The sequence below is a fragment of the Mobula birostris genome, chromosome 6 (assembly GCF_030028105.1).
Source record: "Mobula birostris isolate sMobBir1 chromosome 6, sMobBir1.hap1, whole genome shotgun sequence".
Taxonomy (NCBI): domain Eukaryota; kingdom Metazoa; phylum Chordata; class Chondrichthyes; order Myliobatiformes; family Myliobatidae; genus Mobula; species Mobula birostris.
Window position 1 is genome coordinate 49,583,285 of NC_092375.1, and position 23,742 is coordinate 49,607,026.

At 40.2% G+C, this 23,742-nt stretch overlaps 1 protein-coding gene across 6 annotated transcripts in view; it reads right to left on the reverse strand.

The window, feature by feature from the left end:
* usp9 (ubiquitin specific peptidase 9) overlaps positions 1 to 23,742 on the reverse strand; it is a 266,944-nt gene that overhangs the window by 63,083 nt on the left and 180,119 nt on the right. For all 6 annotated transcript variants that reach the window (XM_072260457.1, XM_072260455.1, XM_072260456.1 and 3 more), the window contains 3 exons: positions 10,446 to 10,612; positions 6,073 to 6,181; positions 5,741 to 5,887 (listed from right to left, as the gene is read on the reverse strand). In XM_072260457.1, the coding sequence (XP_072116558.1) occupies positions 5,741 to 5,887; positions 6,073 to 6,181; positions 10,446 to 10,612 (423 nt within the window). The remainder of the gene's footprint in view (positions 1 to 5,740; positions 5,888 to 6,072; positions 6,182 to 10,445; positions 10,613 to 23,742) is intronic.

Sequence of the window (23,742 nt, forward strand, 5' to 3'; positions counted from 1 at the left end):
CCCGTGGACAACGAGGACATAAAGATCCTAGCCAGATTCTCAGCAATCTTGTCCCTCGCCTCGTGGAGCAGCCTGGGGAATATTTCGTCAGGCCCCGGGGACTTATCTGTCCTAATGTATTTTTAACAACTCCAACACCTCCACTCCCTTAATATCAACATGCTCCAGAACATCAACCTCACTCATATTGTCCTCACCATCATCGTTCCCTCTCATTGGTGAATACCAAAGAGAAGTATTCATTGAAGACCTTGCTCACTTTCACAGCCTCCATGCACATCTTCCCACCTTTATCTCTAAATCGGTCCTACCTTCACTCGTCATCCTTTTGTTCTTCACATAGTTGAAGAATATCTTGGGGTTTTCCTTTACCCTACTCGCCAAGGCCTTCTCATGCCCCCTTCTTGCTCTTCTCAGCCCCTTCTTAAGCTCCTTTCTTGCTTCCCTCCATCCTTCAATAGACCCATCTGATCCTTGCTTCCTAAACCTCATGTATGCTGCCTTCTTCTACCTGACTAGATTTTTCACCTCACTTGTCACCCATGGTTCCTTCACCCTACCATTCTTTATCTTCCTCACCGGGACAAATTTATCCCTAACATCCCGCAAGAGATCTCTAAACATCGACCACATGTCCATAGTACATTTCCCTGCAAAAACATCATCCCAATTCACACCCGCAAGTTCTAGCCTTATAGCCTCATAATTTGCCTTTCCCCAATTAAAAATTTTCCTGTCCTCTCTGATTCTATCCTTTTCCATGATAATGTTAAAGGCCAGGGAGCAGTGGTCACTGTCCCCCAGATGCTCACGCACTGAGAGATCTGTGACCTGACCCGGTTCATTACCTAGTACTAGATCTAGTATGGCATTCCCCCTGGTCGGCCTGTCCACATACTGTGACAGGAATCCGTCCTGGACACACTTAACAAACTCTGCCCCATCTAAACCCTTGGAACTAATCAGGTGCCAATCAATATTAGGGAAGTTAAAGTCACCCATGATAACAACCCTGTTACTTTTGCACCTTTCCAAAATCTGCCTCCTAATCTGCTCCTCTGTATCTCTGCTGCTACCAGGGGGCCTATAGAATACCCCCAGCAGAGTAACTGCTCCCTTCCTATTCCTGACTTCCACCTATATTGACTCAAAAGAGGATCCTGCTACATTACCCACCCTTTCTGTAGCTGTAATAGTATCTCTGACCAGTAATGCCACCCCTCCTCCCCTTTTTCCTGCCCTTTTTTCTCCCTTTTAAAACACTGAAATCCAGGAATATTGAGAATCCATTCCTGCCTTGGTGCCAGCCAAGTCTCTGTAATGGCCACTACATCATAATTCCATGTATGTATCCAAGCTCTCAGTTCGTCACCTTTGTTCCTGATGCTTCTTGCATTGAGGTACACACATTTCAGCCCTTCTACCTTACTGTCTTTACACCGTTTATTCTGCTTCTCTTTCCTCAAAGCCTCTCTGTATGTTAGATCTGGCTTTACTCCATGCACTTCTTTCACTGCTTATTGCTCTGGGTCCCATCCCCCTCGCAAATTAGTTCTGGGTCCCAGTTATCGCTCTGCAGACTATTATCTAAATGAAAAAGACAAAATTGAAACAGAGGTGCAGAGGGGCAGAGGGGCAGAGGGGCTTGGGTGTCCTTGTGCAGGACTCCCAGAAGGTTAATTAATAGGTTGAGTCTGTGGTAAAGACATCCCAATTGGTGACAGGGAAGCACGTATTAATGATCAGAAGTGAGCGATTAGGAGCGGAAGAGAGGCAGGTTACATATATTTAATAAAAGACATTCTGATTTGACACAATATGGCAAATCCAGCATTTTGAAACTTTATGGTAGATAACTGAACGAACACCCTCAGCAAACCATCCAACAGGCACACCTAGAACACCTAGTTCATGATTTCAAAGATGCAATCTTGAATATAAAACCAATTCAAATGGCATTTGTGACACAAGTGAAGCCTCCAACTTGGTTTTCCTGGATCAGTGGAATAAAATTAGTTGTGCATTATTGTTTTTAGGAAACCACAGAGAACAACATTTCCACAATCTTTATAACAAATAGCATTTCAATATGCCAATACAAATTTAAACTAGAGCTTTTTAAAAAAAGTTTAACAATTCCCATTGTATTTTCCCATAAGATAATGTTTAGACACTCAATGTAGAAATAAGCCTAATAAACCAAAATAATAAAGTGGAAAATATATTGCAGATGCAGGAAAAGGAAACATGAAGAAGAAATGGGGAAATGAGCTGAAGAAACGTGGGAAATGAAATAAACGGTGGAAATAAAATGAAAAGATTGAACTGCTCTGACCAAACACCATCATAGTGATAGTACTTAATAATATTTGGGTTAGCTATTGCAGGCTGACGATCTCGCATCACATTCAAATATTAACTCCATCTCCCTATCATCACAGAACTTGTACAGTGGTTTGTTTACATAATAGCACCCATGGACATTTTAGGAAATTCCTTTTTCAAGTAGAGCATATAATACAAGAGTAGAACATATAATACAAGAATGCAAGAGAGCAATATTGTCTGACTTCCTGAGCTTTTACAGCATTTTTCTGATTTTATGTGAGATTTCCACTATCTGCTCTGTTAAGGTTTTTAGAACAAAACTATTGATGGAGAAGTTTACACAAGCATCTCATTTTCCATGCTAATTTCAGCTTGAATGGCTGAATCATCCTGCATTAATCAGGTCAAAACTGCCAGAGGAATTTCGTAGCTTTAGTAGAACTGGCAGTGACATTTTGTCCACATCCGTATTCAAGTTTTCAGAATCAGGATCAGATTGATGGAGGCAGCATCTATGGAATGAAGAAACAGTCAATGTTTCATGCTGAGACCCTTCTTCAGGACTGAAAAGGAAGGACTGATGTCTTCAATCAGTTCCTTGGTCTTATTGACATTGAGTGAGAGGTTGTTGTTATGACACCACTCAGCCAAGTTTTCAATCTCTCTCCTGTATGTTAATTCATCACTCCCTTTGATACAGCCCACAACAGTGGTGCCATCAGCAAACTTGTATATGGTGTAGGAGCTGCACTTAGCCACAGATTTATAGGTGTAAAATTTGTAGAGCAGGGGTCTGAGTACACATCCCTGCAGTGCTGATGAAGATTGCGAAGGAAATGATTTGCCAATCTGAACTGAATTGTCTACAAGTGAGGAAATCCAGGATGCAATTGCACAAGGGGGTATTAAGGCCCAGGTCTTGGAGTTTACTGAGTAGTATACAGAATACTTAATGGCTTGAATTGTGTCACCATGCTGTGAAAACGCATCTTGTATGTGTCCTATATTTGTACTTACAACTTGCAACTATATGGCTCCCAACAACTGAAGCCTCATTTCCATGATAATTCAACAAAGCAAGTTGAGTTTGTGAGCAGATACTAAATGTCAGATGCTGGAATCCAGATCTGTCACAAAAGGGCCTTACAGCAGCTTTGCTGTCTTAAGAACTTTTAAACATCTCTTAATTTCCCAATGATCTGAAATATTGGAAGGGTAAGGTACAAATGAAAACTGAAGTAATGTTAAAAATACATGTAAACTCCAAAAAATAATTAAAACATATGCAGTTTGAAATAAATTTTAAAAAAACTATTTATTTTAATGGCTGCAATTCTTCTTAAATAAATGGGGTCATAAGAGACATTAGCCACCTGAAGAACCAAATACAAACCATATATGGTCAATGAGCTCCAGGAAGAAAACACACCCTGAACAGAGTGGCAGAAGAGAAATTCAAATATAATGCCCTGGTTAAGATTTCCACTGCTATGCTGTGAGGTAGTTTATATTAGCAGTTTTCTGTAAAACCAATGTGCCATGCTGGAAAGTGTGTTTTGACTTCGGCTAAGATAAGGACCCATGTTGTCCAACTTAGGAAAGCGAATCAGCCAATCTGGATTGTAGGATGTGAGAGAAGGTTCTAGAGAGTTGTGGGGAGGAGTTTTCTGAAGGACAGTAGTCTAGTTTGGGGTCTTTTGGCAGGCACTGCAGAGCAGGACAGAAGGGAAGATGCAGCAGAGTGCTATTGGAAGGAGAGCCCCCGTTGCAAGAAGTGCTTTGTGCAGATCAATGGCTCCAAGGAGAAAGGACCAATACTCCTGACAGAGCAAGATCATTCAAAATGGTCTTCGAGGGGAGTTTGTAATGTGGTGGGTGCTTTCACGTGGATCGTGGGTCCAGCGCACGAGTAAAGAAATACACCCTCAAATACTCGAGTATATGCTTCACTGTTACGTACAGATTGGACTGGTTTAAATGCAATTTTATTTTCTTTTTCTGTAACTGTTTGTTAAAGTTGACAATCTGGTAAATATATTTTCTTCATTTTTGGGCTACCAATAATTGTGTATGGGCAGAATTTACACAGCATTCGCTCAAATTGAGGTTTCTTTGATTGGAACATCACAATGTTCCTGTTTGGTTGAACCCCAAATCATAGTGAGCCTGGACATATATTGCTCATGAAAGGTGGCCTTTTAACTGTTAAGTCAAGGAGCTGTTAGCAGAGTTAGCTAATGAGCCAAGTCTGTATACGAGCCCCAGTGAGAGGGTTACTCAAATGTGCCAGCATTTGATCTCTAATGCCTTTCATACTTCAGTTCCATAATGTGAAAGTAAACAATGTAATGATACATGAAGGATAGAGCTGACAGTTTGCTAATGGAAAAAAATAACTGAATTGGTCCATTACATCTCTGCATAGTAAAATATAGGTGTTTGGAACTAAGGGAGCATGGTGTTTAACTATAGTTAACAAAAGTGCTTTGCTGTTATGCACAGAAGCATGATAAACAGAAAATAATTTTACTATGACCATGTAGTGCAATAATCTGGAGTGCATAAATATACTGCTCGGGACAGAATAAATAACATTTTTGATTCCAGAAGTACTTGACTCTTCTGTTCAAAATTCAAATTCATTAATCAAAGTACGTACATGTTGCTACCTTGAGATTCATCTTTTTGCAAGCAATACTTATGCATGCCTCAATTTTGTAAGTACTATAAAGATGTAAAACATAAGTAGTTTTCATATCTGAGCTTCTACAGCAAATTAACCTACCTCAATTATACAAGAACTGGCCAGGTGGTTGGCAGTGAGGAGGAAAGCTCTAGACTAGAGGTTCCTAAACTGGGTCCACAGGCACCTTGTTTAATGGTATTGGTCCATGGCATAAAAGGGTTGGAAACTCTGCTCTCAACTGTGGGCAGATGGTCAAGGCTTATAGTGAGGTGGGCAGAAATGGCAATGAATCTCAGTCAAGACAAGATGGAGGTGCTGCATTTGGGGAGGTACAATGTGGCAAAGGAATGCACAATATACAGGAAGGTGTCGAAAGACAGAGGAAGGAAGGGCTTTCAAATCTAGTATCATTAGTCTTTAACAGGAGGACAAGTCAACTGGTGATATGAGAAGGGCATAAGGCTAGAACTATGCACACAACTAGTTGGACCACAGCTCCTTTCTTGTAATTTTTCAATGATTTGTACTGCAGTGCCAGAAATGAGCAACCAGAAGGGAATAAACATTCATTGTCCTGGTTAAAAGATGATCCACATGTCAACAAACAAAAGTCAATGGAAAATTTCTATTTTAATATGTCCATCATACCAATGACAGAATAAATAACAACAATCCTCTAGTTATATTCTCTAAAATCTGACTTTCTAAACTACAAACTTTACTCACTCTAATTCTCTTGAGCCAGTCAATTTCATTGTTGAGCAGAACTTCTGCGTTAGGCAAGTTAATGTTACTGTTGTACGCGTAGTTAAGCAGATGCCTTAAAAGTGTGAAGTAATCTGCTGAATGTTTTGCCCTCTCTCGTGCAGTACTCTGACATCAGGAAAACAAGTAAAAATTAAATGCAGTTAATATCATTATTGTTAACAAGTTTTAATGCATTAATGTTTGCTTAAAAATCAACTGATTGATTCTCCATTATGATGTCATTTTACAATTAGACTTCAAAATAAATAATGTATTAAGAGTGCTATATAGAATCTTGAAAAGTTGCTTACTGCTAATACTGTGAAGAGCAGAGTGATGAAGAAAAGAAGTGGTCGATGTCCCATACAGCATCTGGTAGCCATTAGAAAGAACTGCTCTTGGGCCATCTGCCTAACTGCTCTGTAAAATTTAAATAATTTCAATTTTAGTTTGAATTGACAACATATCTGCATATTTACAAATTCGTTCAAAAAGTTTTGCCATTTTTCTTCTTCAGTTTCTTTATACTTAAGCTATACTAGCATATGGCTTCCAGTTAACAAGGAAATTGGTCAGCCTCATTATCTCTATTCAACAACCTGGGGTTAGATAAGGAACCCTCAAATAAGGAAGGCAAGTATCGCATCTCCTAGGTGTTGTTTTGGGAAATGCTAAGAGATGACCATTTTTTTTTTGAATGAGAAAGGAATTAAGCAGAAAGAATGTATATGGTGCTACAACCTACCTGGGGGAAGCAACGGTGGCCTCTGGCACTGAATCTGGCCCTGTGGCTCAGAAGGGCAGGGAATTAAAGAGGATGGCAGCAGCAATAGGGGACTCTATAGTTAGGGGGACAGATAAGCAATTCTGTGGATGCAAAAAAGAAACACGGATGGTAGTTTGCCTCCCAGGTGCCAGGGTCCGAACACGCTGGAACAAGTCTACGATATCCTGAAAGAGAGGGTGAACAGCCAGAAGTTGTGGTACATATTGAAACCAACAACACAGGTAGAAAGAGGGAGGAGATCCTGAACATAGAATACAGGGAGTTAGGAAGGAAGCTGAGAAACAGAACCTCAAGAGTAGTAATCTCAGGATTGCTGCCTGTGTCACTTGACAGTGAGGATAGGAATGGAATGAGGTGGCAGATAAATACGTAGTTGAAGAATTTGAGCAGGGGAAGGAATTCAGATTTCTGGACACAGGTTTCCCCCGCTATACGAAAGTAGAGCGTTCCTATGAAACCCTCCATAAGCCGAAAAGGCGTAAAGTGAAGAAGCAAATACCATTAATTTATATGGGAAAAATTTTTGAGCGTTCCTAGACCCAAAAAATGACCTACCAAATCATAACAAATAACACATAAAACCTAAAATAACACTAATATATAGTAAAAGCAGGAATGATATGATAAATACACAGCCTATATAAAGTAGAAATAATGTATGTACAGTGTAGTTTCACTTACCAGAATCGGGAAGACAGCGAGCATACTGGAAGGTTCACGCATTTTTCTATCATACAGTTCTTTGTAAGCACTCAAAACATCCAGCAAACCTGCCCTAAACCTACATGCCCTTTCAAAATTAAAGTCATTGCAGCACTGTCAATCATAGTGAAAATCTCACAGTTCAAATCTATGGCGTGCACTCTGCCTCTATAACGGCTTGCTGCAAAACAAACACTCTACACTATTTTTGTTTTTCGCCTTTTTTCGTAAAAGCGAAAATCCTCTTTGGATTTCTTTCGGTTAGCAAAAACAAGTACTAATGTAGGTCTTTTGTAAAAGTGAAGTGGCGTAAAGCGAACTTTCGAAAAGCGGGGGATACCTGTAATTGGGATCTCTTCTGGGGCAGGTATGACCCGTACAAAAGGGACGGGCTGCACTTGAATCCGAACGGACCAATATTCTTGCAGTTGGGAGTGGTTTAAACTAATATGGCAGGGGGACGGGAACCAGTATGATGGAGCAGAAGATGAGCCAAGAGGTTTACAAGTAGCTGATGGGTGTAATGTAACTGTAAGGTCAGTCAAGCCAATGATTGGGTACAAATGCAGGACTGTAGGTGCTGTACTTAAGTGCGTGTAGTATTCGGAATAAGGTGGACAAACACGTGGCACAATTAGAGACTGGTCGGTATGACTTTGCTGGCATCACTGAAGCGTGGCTGAAAGAAGGTCACAGTTAGAAACTTAACATCAAAGGATACATTTTGTATTGAAAGGACAGGCAGGAAGACATGGGGGTGGTGAGGCTCTGTTCGCAAGATGGAAATACATTTTTAGTAAGAGATGATGGGCAGAGAATGTTGAACCTTTGTGGGTGGAGTTAAGAAACTGCAAGGGTAAAAAAAAATTATGGGAATCATATACAGGCCTTCAAATAGTAGCCAAGATGTGGGTGGAGATTACATCTCAGAGTCCCGAGAGAGCTTGCTGAAGAGAAAATGGACAATGGTCATGATCTCTCAAGAATCACTTGATCCTGGCATGGTCCTGGAGGACTGGAAAATTGCAAATTTCACTCCACTCTTTAGGAAGGGAAGAAGGCAAAAGGAAGGAAATTATAGGCCAATTAGCCTAACTTCAGTGGTTGGGAGGTTATGGAGTCTATTCCTAAGGATGAAGTTTCGAGGTACTTGGAAACCAATGATAAAATCATTCAAGTCAGCATGGTTTCCGTAAAGTGAAATCTTGCTGGACAAATCTGTTACACTTTCTTAGAGGTAGTAACAAGCAGGGTGGACAAAAGAGAGGCAGTGGATATCATTTACTTGGATTTTCAGAAGGCGTTTGATAAGGTGACACACGAGGCTGCTGAATTAAAGATAAAATCCTATGGCATTGCAGGAAAGATACCAGCATGGATAGAGGCTTGGCTGACAGGCAGGAGGCAGAGTGCTAATAAAGGCAGCCTTTTCTGGTTGGCTGCCAGTGACTAGGGGTGTTTCCAAGGGACTGGTATTCGGACCGCTACTTTTTACATTGTTTTTGAATGATTTAGATAATGGAATTGATGGCTTTGTGACAAATTTTGCAGATGATACGAAGATAGGTGGAGGGGTAGGTAGTGCTGAGGAAGCAGTGCAATTGCAGCTGGACATAGACAAGTTGGAAGAATGAGGAAAACGTGGCAGATGGATATGGTGTTGGGAAATGTATGATATTGCATTTTGGTAAAAGGAATACTCAATGTAAAAGACTGTTGGGGTGAAGGAAAGAATGTAATGTCTACAAGAACCAATACAGGCAAGAGAAGAGCCCTGGAGGGAATGGTGTGTGTGTGTATGTGTGTGCGCGCGCACAGTTTCAGCAAAGTAGACACAAAAAGTGAGAAAACAGCAGAGCAAAGTGGAAATTCTGAAGGAAACAAACTGGGGAATGGTGTAGTCTAAATAGCTAGGGGAGTAAAGGGGTACAAAAGTATACATTGATAGCTCACCTCTCACTGAGACTGAAATAAGAGATGTGAAATAAATGAATGGAAGAGTCAGAAGTACATCCTATGAGTGACAGAGCTGGGTGGAAACCAGCAAAGGCACTGACATTTTACCATTCTACATAAATGCAAGTAACAGCACTAATACAATCATAAATGTAACAGTAGAAGTGCTGACAGAAGGCATATAAACAAGATAGAATCAGATGTTGTTGTATATTCGCCCCCAAAAAATTGATGCAGCTTGGGCCCACAAGTTCACCTTGCTGCACCTTTGACTTGGAGTTCCAGGAATTATTAAGAAAGACTGCAATCTGTAACCTGATGAAGGGGGGTGGGACAGTGCTGGTGTAAGTGGAGTAGTTGAGTCTCTGTTCAGGGAAGTGAAAGGCCTACAATCAGTACAATAGAACATTCCAGTTCCAGTTTCCTGGTCATGCCCATCTTATCTCCACAATGGATACAAATTCTTTGACAGTTCCATTCCACGCAAGGATGGTCTGAAGTCCCTTCAGCTGTCTTTTCCAAAAATGTCAAAAATCATGAAAAGCAGCCTCAAATTAATCAACCCAGTGAATTAACAGATGTCATTAAAATTTCACACAGCTTTTTTTAAAATATTATTCATATCATTTAAAATCTTCAATTCGAAGTGACAGATTGAGTATCAGAACAACAAACTGATCAAAGTTACAAAAGAAACTGATTTCTGACCATGAAGCTTCCTTAAATAATTAAGGTCTATAACTGAATGTTCAAAAATATAGAAGAAAAATCAAGTCCATGAAACCACTTAATATTTCAGTATAAATATGCAAATTTAATGACTTATATTTGCTTTAGTTTTAGTAGTTTATCCATTACCAATTCAACTTTGGAATGCCAAGCAATTCTGTGCAAAGCTGAAGTACTAAGCTGAAACATTCCTTATTTTGTTCTTTAAGATAAGTTGGCAAATTAAGTCAACATTCAAATTGATCCCTATACATTTCTTATGCATTATAACACTTATTTTTGCCCACTTGTACCTTAATGTAACTATTAACAGTGATATAAACCAATTTGTAAATTTCCTTCACACAGATTCATCTTTTATATTCCATATCTACTTATTAAGCCCTCATATCTCAACAAATCAACTTAATTTGTATAAATAATGAAACAAAATATTGTTTCACACATGATATTCTGTTACCCAGAATCTAGTACTCCATTCCATCTGTCAGTTACGAAAACTGTACTTACTTGCTGTGACAGTGGAGCAGCAAATCAATTATGAAGGTCTGCCATGCCTTTTCTTTACTAAGTGTATCCAGTGCTGTCGGAACCAGTGCAAAGCACAGTGTCATCACCTCCAAGGCTTCACAGCAAACATGCTCATCTTCAGAATCGGGCTCACTTCCTGCATTTGTCTTCAAATACAAGAAAACACAATTTAAGTCAATATGTTAAAGTAGCACATTCAGACCTACTTTGAAAAAAGTATTTAAATTTGAACAACCAACTGTTCTTTAGAAATGTTTTTCCTCCCGCAATCTTTGACAAATAGTAACAGGAATAACAATAATGAGTTACATTTTTTGAATTAGACAAATATAGTTAAATTTAAAATGACTTTATGCACACTTCCCAAGTGCACCAGCACCTCCATTTCCTCAGAAGATAGAGATCAGGCATGTCCCCTTTGGCCATCACTAATATTTATCGATGCACCACAATAAATACCTCATCCATATGCATAATAGCTTAATATGACAAATATCTGCCCAAGACTGCAAGACACTGAGGAGTTGTGGATACAACTCAGCAGATCCTGCCTCCCCTCCATTAGTCTGTTGACACCTCTTGCTGCCTTGGTAAAGAGCCAACATAATCAAAGACCCCTAAGGCATTCTCTCTTCTCCCTCTTCCTTCGGGCAGAAAATTCAAAAACCTGAAAGTACACATCACCAGGCTCAATGACGCTTTTATCCTGCTGATACAAGACTATTGAATATTGCCCTAGTATAATAAGTTAGACTCAACTTCACAATCTACTTCGTCCTGGCTTTGCACCATTTTGTCTGCCTCCACCACATTTTCTCTGTAACTGTAACCTATTCTCTGCATCGTTATTGCTTTCACCTTGTACTACCTCAATGTAATGATGTGATGAAACGATCTCAAAACAAATTATTCAACGTATCTCAGTATATGTACATGCCGTGAAGATTGGCGGTGTTGTGGATTCTCGTAGGTTACAACAGGATATAGAAAGGATGCAGAGAAGTGGCAGATGGAGTTCAATCCAGAAAACTGTTTAAGTGATACACCTTGGAAGATCAAACCCGAAGATGGAGTATAAGGCCAACGGCAAATATAGCGGTTCTATATTACTGTGTATTACATAGTATTACAGTTTTCCAAGTCGAAAAAAGTATATTTGATCCTTCATTACGAAACCAGCAAAGACGAATGAACTTTTAGTGAAAAAATAACGAAACTAAATTAGCAATATAACGAAATAAGTAATTACTGTTCAAATTAGCATAATTAAGCGATCAACAACAAAAAATCACTCCGGTTCACACATTCTCAACTAAACTAAACTAACTGAGACAAAGCATGAATACGTAACTATACTCATTAGCTTCTACCATACTCTGACCCACATAACAAGTTATCAAAATCTATAATGGACAGACAATAGATAAATGGTGTCTACATCCCAGACCCTAATTATTACAACATAATAAGAGACTACAAAAAATAAGAGACATGCAATCTTCAAGGATAACATCTTAACATTTATGCAAATATTCTCTTTTTTGTGTAACAGTTATCTAGGCCAGAGGTTAACAGCGCTTAGCCCAGTTCAGAGTGATCTTTATCACCACTGTCTGTCAAGTCAGTAAGTCAAGTCAAAGTCATGAAATCAAACAACTAGAGTAAGTGAAGCTTCTAGAGCTGTAGCTATAGCTTCTCAAACCTCTGCCTCCAGTAGAAGACAGATCTTGGTTACAAGCCTGTCCAGATAGCTGGTCATGGTCTTGATGCACATCTGCCACACAAATACTTTTCTGTCTGGAAAGACTTGAATGACTCTTCCCAAGGTACATGAGTTTCGAGGCACTGAGTCAACAACTATAAGCACAATGTCTTCTGGGATGAAGTTGCATTTTATTTCAGGCATTCTCGTAACTGTGGTATATACTCCTTGACAAACCGTTTCCAAAACAAGTTTGACATGTATTGAACCTGCTTCCATCTGTCACGTACCCCGTGACGGGGATAAAGAACCAGCAGAGATGGGAAACACTTTGGAGTCTCGTATTGCTATAAACTACTAATATTTATTAGTAACTATGCAATACAGTAATATAAATGTAAATAAATCAAACAGGTTAGCAATGATTATATATAAAAGTAAGTGTGGAATATATATATGTATGAAAAAACCAAGCTTCTTTAAGGCTAGGGGTAAAAAGATACAGTATTACGATGTTGAGTAAAGTTCAGTTCAGTTCAGTTCGTGGTATTTAGTTGAGTTGTGATGGAGAGAGAGAGAGAGTGCATTGAGTCTTCAGGTGAGCTGATACCGTCGATCTTCTCGTCGTCCTCCGAAATCCTTTACAAGTCACTAACTGTGACTTTAACCGGGGGACCGGTCTTCTATGGTGGAGCTATCACCCAGGCGAGGGTGGACACATAGACAACTCCCCACCAGTCAACCCCTTCTCCTTCAAACTGGAACAGCAAGTTGGATCAATCTGCCTGATTGATCCTCCAAAACTCACTTTCTCTGCAGGCATAACAATGCTCATTCGGTGTCCAGATCATGTGTCCCGAGGTCTGTATCATCTGACCTCCCATGTATTTCACCAGGCTGAGCATCACCTGTCATTCAAAGAGTCCCTCCCTCCTTTGTCTGTAAAAGAGTGCACAAGCAGGCAACAAGTCCTTGAAGAAATATCAACAATGTGCTGAAAATTATAACATCGAGTGTCCATTAATTAACACTGCCTTCGGTCACCATAGCAACTTAGGAGCTGCTTGGTACTGTCTCCAACTCCAAACTCAGTAAAAATCCAAAGTTACTTCCAATGCCTTAAAGTGACAGTCCAACTGTTGATCTTCGTCTCTCTCTCTCTTTTCAAAAGCAACATATTGGTGGTAAATAACTCTATCTCTCCTTTCCAAACAAACCATCAATGATGAATGTCTCTCTCTGTCTCTCTTCAAACAGCTAATAGGGGCACTCCAGGATCCCCTCACACATCTATGTACAAAAAGCATAAAAGTCTTCCTTTTGGAATTCTCCTGGGGTTAAGTATGGTGAGGTTTTCAGAAGCAACAGGTGTTAATGCTTCCAAATCATTGGGATCAGAAGATCGGAAGGGATCGGATGACCCTTGATATTAGCCTCTACTTCATAAAGAACTGTATGGAAACCCTCTTCATCAAGATTCTGTAATTAAGGACCTTTCACACAGAACCATTCAATCTTTCCCATGTTCCACCATGAAGTGAACCTGCCAAAGGGATGAAAAATGCACTTAAATTCTTTCTGCTCCTATACCGTATAGTCTTATCTTTCCTTGACCTATGGTGCATAAGAGAATGTGCCCTTTTTTCTGAGGCTGAGCTTCTTCATGAGGCCCACTGCAGAACACTGCTGTACTTCCTTGATCTAGGAAAGAACTGTCTTGTTGCCCTTACTATACTTCACTTATATTGGAATCGTAGGAAGCCATTAGATACCAGGGCACTACTCATTGGTGTATCTGACTCTTTCATGACTTATTTCGATTCCGCACCCCTTTTGTCAGAGTGAACATGAAATATGCCAGGATGTTTGCCACCGCAGACCTTACATGAAAGATGCTTCCTGTAATCCTTGTTGATGTGTCCTGTTCATAAACAGCCAAAGTAGACACCAGGCAACACACACAAAATGCTGGTGGAATGCAGCAGGCCAGGCAGCATCTATAGGAAGAAGTACAGTCGACATTTCGGGCCGAGGCCCTTCGTCAGGACTAACTCCATGTACCTTTGGGAGCAATCTATGAGCCCTTTTCTCCAGCTAAGGACACAAATTTAAAGTGTGTTAACCCTCGCAGAACAGCCAAACTTCTTTGGCTGATGAGACCATTTCCCTTCTATTAGTTCCAGGTTTTACTTCTCAGTGGCCACAGTAGTAGCAAAGCTGCTTCCTTTAGCTATAGAATGAAACTGTGACTGAGTTTTGTTCACCTTTGCTTATTGCAGGTGATGTAGCATCCTGTATGTTCCCGAACACTCAATCTGTTGCAATTTTTACTTGCCTTTCATTAAAATCAAAAATGTCAGTGAAAGCACTTTTATGGTTGTGCCTTTCTTGCAGTTTAAAAACCACCACTCTCCACTTATCCCTAAGCATAGAGGGCAATTTCTTTTATAACAATCGACATATTGGCAGACATACCAAGCTCATGCATGTAATATAGTTCTTCCATGGCATTGCAACAGCCTCCAAGACTGCAGTCTTGAAGAGCTTACACATCTTCAGATTTGGTATGTTTCTGAGAAAGAGCCTTTTACATGTTGCGAATGTAATTTTCTGTTCATTACCAAAATGTTCCTGTAGTAAGGCCTTAGCTTTACATATCCTTTCATAGGGTGACCCCTAGAGGCAGTCACTACAGCTGTTAGTTGAAGGTTCTTTGAGCTGTTGGATATGACATGGGTTCAGAGTGCCTCATTAGTGCAGACTGAGAGTAAGCACCTCTTGGGGGTCTTGTTCATGCATCTCAAACACTTGAGGAAGAAATGAATGAACATTGCCATCGAGTGTTTTTACTTCCCTCTATGCCTTTTCAATACAGGAACTTGCACCACAGGACTGTCCTGCTGGAGCACCTTTAGCATTTGCCATATTTGAAGCCTTTAGCACATTAGCCATACGTGCGGCAATTTCTTTCTGCAACTTAAATTGCACCTTCTTTTTGCACAGCTGCTGCTCCTCTTGCTCTTCCAGCACATTTGTTCTTCCATAATAGTTAACGTGTGATTAAGGCACTAAATCAGCCTCTGTTTTAATGTGTGCAGAGGAGATGACATTTGACACTCTGTTACTCAGTTTCACGTCATCCTGTGGCTCTGCTGCTATATGCATAGTCAAAACATGTCTTGGAATTTGAGAAACATTGTCTGATGGAAGAAGAGACACATTTACTTATTGCAGCAACATGACCTTCAATGTAACATGTTGGGTCAACAATTGTTTCCCAACCTCTATGAACACACTACGAAACATTGCAAAACGTTGTTTCCTCTGTTCACCCTTGGGAATTAATGACAACAGTGTCCGATGTTGCTTAGCAACAACTTCACAGAGATAGTCAAGTCCTCAAGATAAGGTTGCACCTGCAAGGCATTTTCTTTATTTTTCATAAGATCCTCCTGAATTTTGTTAACATTTGTCTCACACTCCTTTTGAAGACCTCGAATTTGATTTGCCTTAGCTTTAGCCGTAAGTTTAGTTCATCTTTTGTTAGCCCCAACTTCAGGGTTGCTGACATCAGTTCCATCCTTCAATTTACTTATGTTGCTTTCTCTTTATTATGCAATTCGCAATTACCCCTTGGCTTGCTAACAGCACATTGGTAAAATCAATAAACACAGGCAACAAATAAACTGTCAACATATCCACAGCACTTAAACCAGACCAAACAAACAGTGTTCAATTCAAATGTTGACTGAGAAACTGAGCACAGGAATTGACTCTGTATGATGTGCTTCCAAACAACTGAGATCAAAGTTGAAAAAAGTATGTTTGATTCTACGTTACAAAACCAGCAAAGACAAATGATCTAATAGCGATAAAAAAAAGAGAACTAATTTAGCAATGTCGTGAAATTAGAGTAATCAGCATTCAAATTAGTGTAATTAACAGACAACAAAAGCATATCAACCTTAGGTCACTTACTCTCAACAAAACAAAACAAAGACAAAGCGTGAACGTGTAACTATATTCATTTGCTTCTACCATGTCCAACCCTCATGACAAATGACTGAAAACCATATTAAACGTGCAACACAAAATACAATTCTGACAAAAAAATAGATACATAGTTTCTACAACAGGATTCTTAGCAGTATGGAAGAACAGAGGAACCTTGGGGTCCAAGTCTATAGATCTCTCAAAGTTGATGTGCAAGTTGATAGGGTGGTTAAGAAAGCATATGGTGTGCTAGCCTTTATTAGCCAGGGGAGTGAGTTGAAGAGCCGTCAGGTAACATTGCAGCTCTAAAATTCTGCATTTGCAGTATTGTGTTTTGTTCCAGTCACCTCATTATAGGAAGGATATGGAAGCTTTAAGAGGATGATTTATCAGGATTAGAGAATGTGTCTTATGAGGAAGGATTGTGCATGCTGGGGCCTTTCACTTTGGAGTGGAGAATGAGAGGTGATTAGATAGAACTGAGTATTATAAGAGGCATATATAGAGTATCTTAAGCATTCTGAATGGATGTTCAGTCCCTATACAATACTATCTCCAATCAAGAAGGCCTCAAAGCTCTCCGCTTCTTTCTTGACAAAAGAAACAGCCAATCCCTCTCCATCACCACCCTTTCTCCATCTGGCAGAACTGTTCTCACCCTGAAAAGTTTTCCCTTCGGCTCCTCCCGCTTTCTCCAAACTCAAAGGGTAGCCATGGACACTTGCATGCCTGCCTCTTCATTGGCTACGTAAAACACTCCACGTTTGAAGTCTTCTCTGGTTGTGCACTCCCAACTCTTCCTCTACTTCATTGATGACCGCACTGGTACTGCTTCAAACACCCATGCTAAGATTGCCAATTTCATCAACTTCCACCCTGCCCTTAAGTTCACTTGGCCCATCTCTGACACCTCCCTCCCCTTTCCCGATCTCTGTCTCCATCTCTGGAGACAAACTGTCAACTGACATCATTTATAAACCTACTGATTCCCATGGTTATCTCAACTATACCTCTTCCCACCTATCTCCTGAATAAATGCTATTCCCTTCTCTGTTTCACACCTCCGCCACATCTGTTTCTAGGATGTGGCTTTCTGTTCCAGGACATTAAAGTTATCTTTCTCCTTTAAAGAATGGGGTTTCCCTCCTTCCAGGATTGATGCTCCCCTCACCCTTACATTTGTGCTCAACCTATCTTCCTTAACAGTGATAGAGTTTCCCTATCACCCCACCAGCCTCCCCATCCAACACATTATCCTTTGTAACTTACACCATCTTCAAAGGGATCCTTCCACTAAATATATCTTTACCTTCACTCTCCTCCACTTTCCGCAGGAATCACTCCCACAGTGGTTCCCTTGTCCATTTGTCCATCCCAACTATTCTCCTGCAAGCAGCCTAAGTGTTACACCTGCCCATACACCTCCTCCCTCACCTCTATTCAGGGCTCCAGGCAGTCCTTCAGGATGAGTCAACACTTCACCTGCAAATCTGTTGGGGTAGTCTATTGTGTCTGATGCAGCCTCCTCTACATTGGTGAAACCCATCTCAAACTGGGGAAGCGCTTTATTGAGCACCTCCGCCCTATCCATCAAAACAAGAGTTTCCCAGTAGCCAGACATTTTCAATTCCCATTCCGACATGTTGGTCCATGGCTTCCTTGTGCCAAGGTGAGGCCACCCTCAGTGTGGAGGAGCAACACTTAAAATTCCGCCTGTGTAGTTTCGAACCTTATGGCATGAATATTGATTTCTCCTTCTAGTAAATAAATCTGCCCCCCCCCCACTTCCTCTATTTCCCACTCTGACCTTTTACCTCTTCCTCCTGCTCCTTTCTTTTCCATGGTCCACTCTCCTTTCCAATCAGATTCCTTCTTCTCCAGCCCTTGACCTTTTCCACCTACCTGACTTCACTTGTTACGTTCCAGCTAGCCTCCTCCCCCTCCCCTCTCTACCTTTTTATTCTGACACCTCCCCTCTTCCTTTTCAGTTTGAGAAGGGCCTTGGCCAAAAATGCCAAATATTTGTTCACTTCCATAGATGCTGCCTGACCTGCTAAGTTTCTTCAGCATTTTGTGTGTGTTGATATTTCAATTACTAAAAATTAATGACCAAAATTGTGAGGCTGAAAGGATATACATCCTTTGTAATAACTACGCCAACTTTCCTCGGGTGCAATACTGTATACAGGTGCACATTCCTTTATCCGAAATTCTGAAATCCAAGAAGCTCCAAAAACCGAAGTTTTTTTTGCCAACAGCTGACGTCACTCAGGTGTGACGTGGTAGCACTAGCAGAGGCCGCCAGACGTCAGTTGTGACTCAACGCTCGTATTGGTTACACGTGCATTTGCTAGTCGCTGATGTTTTGTGTTCACTGTTGACTTTGTGTTTAATTTCACTGTGAAAATGTCAAAAAGAGCTGCAGATATCCCCAAGGGTAACAATGAGAAAAAGAGAAGGAATCTTCTCTATCAATAATGCAGAAAGTGGAGTTATTGAAGAAGCTTGATCGTGGTGTGTCTCTGCGGCGTCTTACTATAGAAAATAGTGTCAGAACTACCACTGTAAATGACTTAAATAAACAGAAAGACAAGTTACTGAAGTTTTATGGTGACAGTGACGTTCTATATTTATTCCAATAAGTCATTTACCATGTGTTTGATTCAGTTCGTTTGAAGCTGCATATTTTTATGTTTTATTGAATGTTTCTGTTGGAAATAAAATTTCTTCTTGTCATTATTTTCTAAACAATACAGTATAACAATTATTTATATAGCATTTACATTGTATTAGGTATTATAAGTAATCTAGAGATGATTTAAAATATACGGGAGGATGTGCGTAGGTTTGGTGCGCCGCTGGGTCCTAAAGCCCACTGCACAAAGGCTCCTGAGCATATGTGTTTTTTGATATGGGGCGGGGGGGGCGTCTGAAATACAGAAAATTCTGAATTCCAAAATGCAACTGGCCTCAAGGATTTCGGATAAGGGATTGTGGACCTGTACTACCTTACCAACTCACCCAATTTGTTGATGCAGAGAATTGGAGGATCCCCTGAATAAATATTCCCTGTCTCTGCAAGGTCTCACAGTAAGGTAGATTTTCAAAAGACCAAAACAAAATGAAGACAAAAGAACATTCAAGGTAAGTCAGGGAAAGATAATGGAGAAGCACAAATCTGGGGAAAGGTACATGACCATCTCAAAGGCACTGAACATACCTCAGAGTTTAGTGCAGTCCATATGAAAAAGCAGAAAAATATGAAACCACAGCCACGCTGCTCTGGTCAGGCAGTCTGTCTCATCTTAGTCACCAGAGAAGAATGGCACTTGTAAGAGAGGATACTGTTATGCCAACAGTCACTCTGAGTGAGTTGCACAAGTTAGTGCTGCAACTGGAGATAAAGTTCATGGCTCCATGATCTCCAAGGCCTTGCACAAAAAAGGTAATTATGGAAGAGTGGCAAGGAAGAAGCCCTGGCTTAAAAAAAAGCATATCCTTGTCCATAAAGATGTTGCAAGGTGCCACTTAGAATATACTGTAAAGATATCAAATAAGGTTGTGTGGCCTCTGACAACGGCTCAAGGCCTTCACGTGTGGCATAGCTACTAAGCCTGGCAGAATCGCTTCTACTGACAGCAGAAGAGACAAAGACAGATGACTGGCATCATAAAACCAGTTGCTTCAGGCAGATGGGGCTCGTCACCTGTGGTTGGCAGTTCATCTTGAAGGAAAACTCCGATCTCAAACCTCCACTGCCTTGCAGCTATGCCCACTCATGGGGAAGTTTTTGGCAGTTAATCCCAAGGAAAAGATCCAGAGCTGGAGCATCTAAGGCAGTCCTACGTTGAGTTCAACACTGACTGGTAACTCCTGCAACACTGCTGGTGCCAAACTGTTATCAGTCTCTGCCATTCCTTTGGAGTTATCAGCTGCATGGGCAACAGCTTGCTCTCCATATTGTACAGCCCTGGCTCACGCATCACTTCGACAGCTACTACGCAATATCCACTGTCAACCCTGATCATCAGTGAGCCTCATATTTATATAAAACTGACCTGGATGAAAATGTTAGTAATTTTGCAGATGATGAATAGAGTAGACAACTGGCAAAGGGCACAGCTGGATATAGATCAGTTGCAGATACGAGCAGAGAAATGGCAGATGAAGTTTAACCTGGCCAAATGAGAAGTGTTGCACTATGGGAGATCAAATGCAAAGGGGCAGCTCGCTGCTATTGGTAAGACCAGTACTGATGTGCAGAGGGATCTTGAGGTTCAAATCCATAGCTCCATGAAAGCGGCAACACAGTTTGTAGCCACTTTCAGTGGTGGTAAAGAAAGCATATAGCATGTTTGCCTTGATGAATTAAGGATGTGTTCAAGAATTGGGAAGTTTTTTTTACATTCTACTTGGTCTTGTTTTAAAATTCAACCCTTTTGGATAAATTTAAGAGTCTTATTGGAACAAATTACTGGAACTCAACTTCCACATAACCCTGTATTATTTCTATTAGGTGATATTGAAGGGATAAAGCCAAAACTTAAATTGAATAAATATCAGAAAGAATTTATAAAAATTGCATTGGCAGTAGCTCAGAAGACTATAGCAGTTACTTGGAAATCTGATTCGTATTTAAGTATGGATCGTTGGAATAATGAAATGGCTAGTTCTATTCCACTCGAAAAAATTACTTATAATTTAAGAGATAAATATGTAACATTTTTGAATATTTGGCGCCCTTATTTACAAAAGATAGGATGGCATATTTAAGTGCTCCGATAAAGATTTTGGTCCCTTGGGGAAAGTTATTTATACCAAATTTATTTTGAATCCCATGGAGCATGTGGAAACCTTCCAATACCCAGGCGGCTCTTCTTTTTTTTTCTCTTTTCTCTTTTCAGGTAGGACTATATATGGGGGGGGGGAGGGTTAAGGGGAGGGGGGAGGGTAGATTTTATCCTTTCATGTATTCTTTTTGAAAACTCAATAAAAATTATATTATACAAGAAGAATTGGGAAGTTATGTTACAGCTTTATGAAACTCAAGTTACGCTGCATCTGAAGAACTGCATTCTGTTCTGGTTGCCACATTATAGGAAAGATATTGAGTCTTTGAAGATGGTACAGAAGTAGTTTATCAGTACGTTGCCTGGATTAGAGAGTAGGTGTTATAAGGAGAGGCTGGACAAATCTGGGGTTGCTTTTCTTTGGAGCAGCAGAGGCCAAGGGGAGATCTGATTGAAATTTATAAGGTTGTGAGAGGCTGCCAATATCTTTTTCCCAAGGATTGAAATATCTAACACAAGAAGCATATACTTAAGATGAAAGGGGGTAATTTCAAAAAAAAAAAGTGCCTCTGGCAAGCTGCTTTTACACAGAATGGCAAGTGCCTGTAATGCACTACCTAAGGTGGTGATAAAGGCATTCAAAGAGGCTCTCAGATTGGCAGATGAATGTGCAGGAATGAAAGGATATGGTCATTGAATAGGCAAAAAGGATTAGCTTAGATGGGCCAACCAGGGTAGGTCTTGTACAGTGACCAGTACGCACTGAGGAGTGCAGTAGAACAAAGGGGTCTGAGAATACAAGTCTATAATTCTTTGTAAGAGGGCATTACAGATACTTGGGTTCATAAAAAAAACTTTTTGGTACATTGGCCTCAATGTATTGAGTACAAGAGATCGGATTTTATGTTGGAGTTGTATAAGACTTTGGTGAGGCCTAAATGGGAGTACTGTATGCAGCTTCGGTCACCTATCTACTGGAAAGATGTAAATAAGATTGAAAGAGTACAGAGAAAATTTACAAGGATGTTGCCAAGACTGGAGGACCTGAGTTATAAGGAAAGATTGAATAGGTTAGAACTTTATTCCTAGAAAGTGGAAGATTGAAGGGAGATTTGATAGAGGTATACAAGGTTATGAATGGTATAGGTAGGGTAAATGTAAGCAGGCTTTTTCCACTAGTTGGGTGAGACTAGTTGTCATAGGTTAAGGGTGGAAGGTGAAATATTTAAGCAAAACCTGAGGGAGGAAGTACTGCACTCTGAGAATGTTGCAAGTGTGGAATATGCTGCTAGCATAAATGGTGGACATGGGTTCAACTGCAACTTTGAAGAGAAGTTTGGATAAGTACATGGATGGGAGGGGTATGTTCCAGGTGCAGGTCAATTGAATGAGGCAGAACAACAGTTCAGCAAAGACTAGATGGGCCAAAGGGTATCCTTATGTGGTGTAGTGCACCATGACTCTATGACAATAATAAATGATATTACATTTTTTTTTAATATAGATCGACTGCATCTGACGGGTCACTTTTGTTTGGATGTAACTTTAATTAGCCTAACAAAGCAAAAAGAAAAACCAAAGTACACCATTTAACATACAGTAAATCACCAACTATGCCAGTTTGTGTTGTAACACAATTTGTTCCTGTTGTGGAGCATTACTTAATTTGTAATATTTGCAATATTATACTGCCAACAATTCATGTGCATATTGTTTAATTTATAGATTTAAACATACAATTTCCTGACATTATAGCATCCAAATTCTTGTTATTTTAAGATATATTAACTCTACATTTGAAATTCACAGAGTTACTAAATGCTCTTTTCACTACTTGTCAGGTCATTTTATTAGATTTACATAATCACTGATCATATTGTGTAAATTTTAGAGAGAAACTGACATGCTTATAGTGAAATAAGGATCATACATGACAATAGTGATAAACCCTTGCCATTTTACTGCCTTCATTTTTTTATGGACCTTAATACTGAGAACCAACCAACTTCTATATATAGTGAGAGAAGGGACACAGAAAACTGCAGATACTAGAAACAATTAATCTGCTGGGGAAAGGAGCTGCAAAGATTTGAGGTAGAAATCCAGCATCAGGACAAAGATCGAAGGGGGAGAGAAATAAGAAGCAGTGGTGTTTGGTGCACGGTGAGGGGGTAGGAGTGTGGTGAGGTTATTGAAGGTAGATAGATTGAGCCAGGTAAGTGGGGGGAGGGAAGAAACTAGGAGGTGCTAGATGTTGGCAGACAAACAGAGAGGAAAATGGAGCCTGGAAGGGACAACTATTGGAGAATGATAAGCAGAAACACAAAAACTAGCAGTGCTGGAATGAAGATGGGTTGAGAGAGAATTTGCCAAGATATTAGTTAAATTAGTTTATGCTACTCCCACACCCTGTCCACCAATTACCTCTGGCCTTTGGCTCGCCATTCCCCTTCTTCTCTTTAAACTGGTTCTCTGCCCTCAGACCTTGACGTAGGATTGACTCAAAGGTGAACATTAATTCCCCCCACCCCCCACAGATGCTGCCTGACCCACTGAGTTCCTCCACCAAATTGTTTGTTTTAAGTAGTAACATAATGCCCTGAAATGCTTCAAAAATGACTATGCTTAATTAGCATAATATTGCATAAATGGCATTGAATGGTACTCAGATCTCTCATCACAAAGGTTTTTAGGCTATTTCTTCTGACAATCAAACTGTAATCTACTTGTATTTTTTCATACGTGTCACTGAAAATATTAATAAGGGTAAGGGAAGTTATCATATTTATAA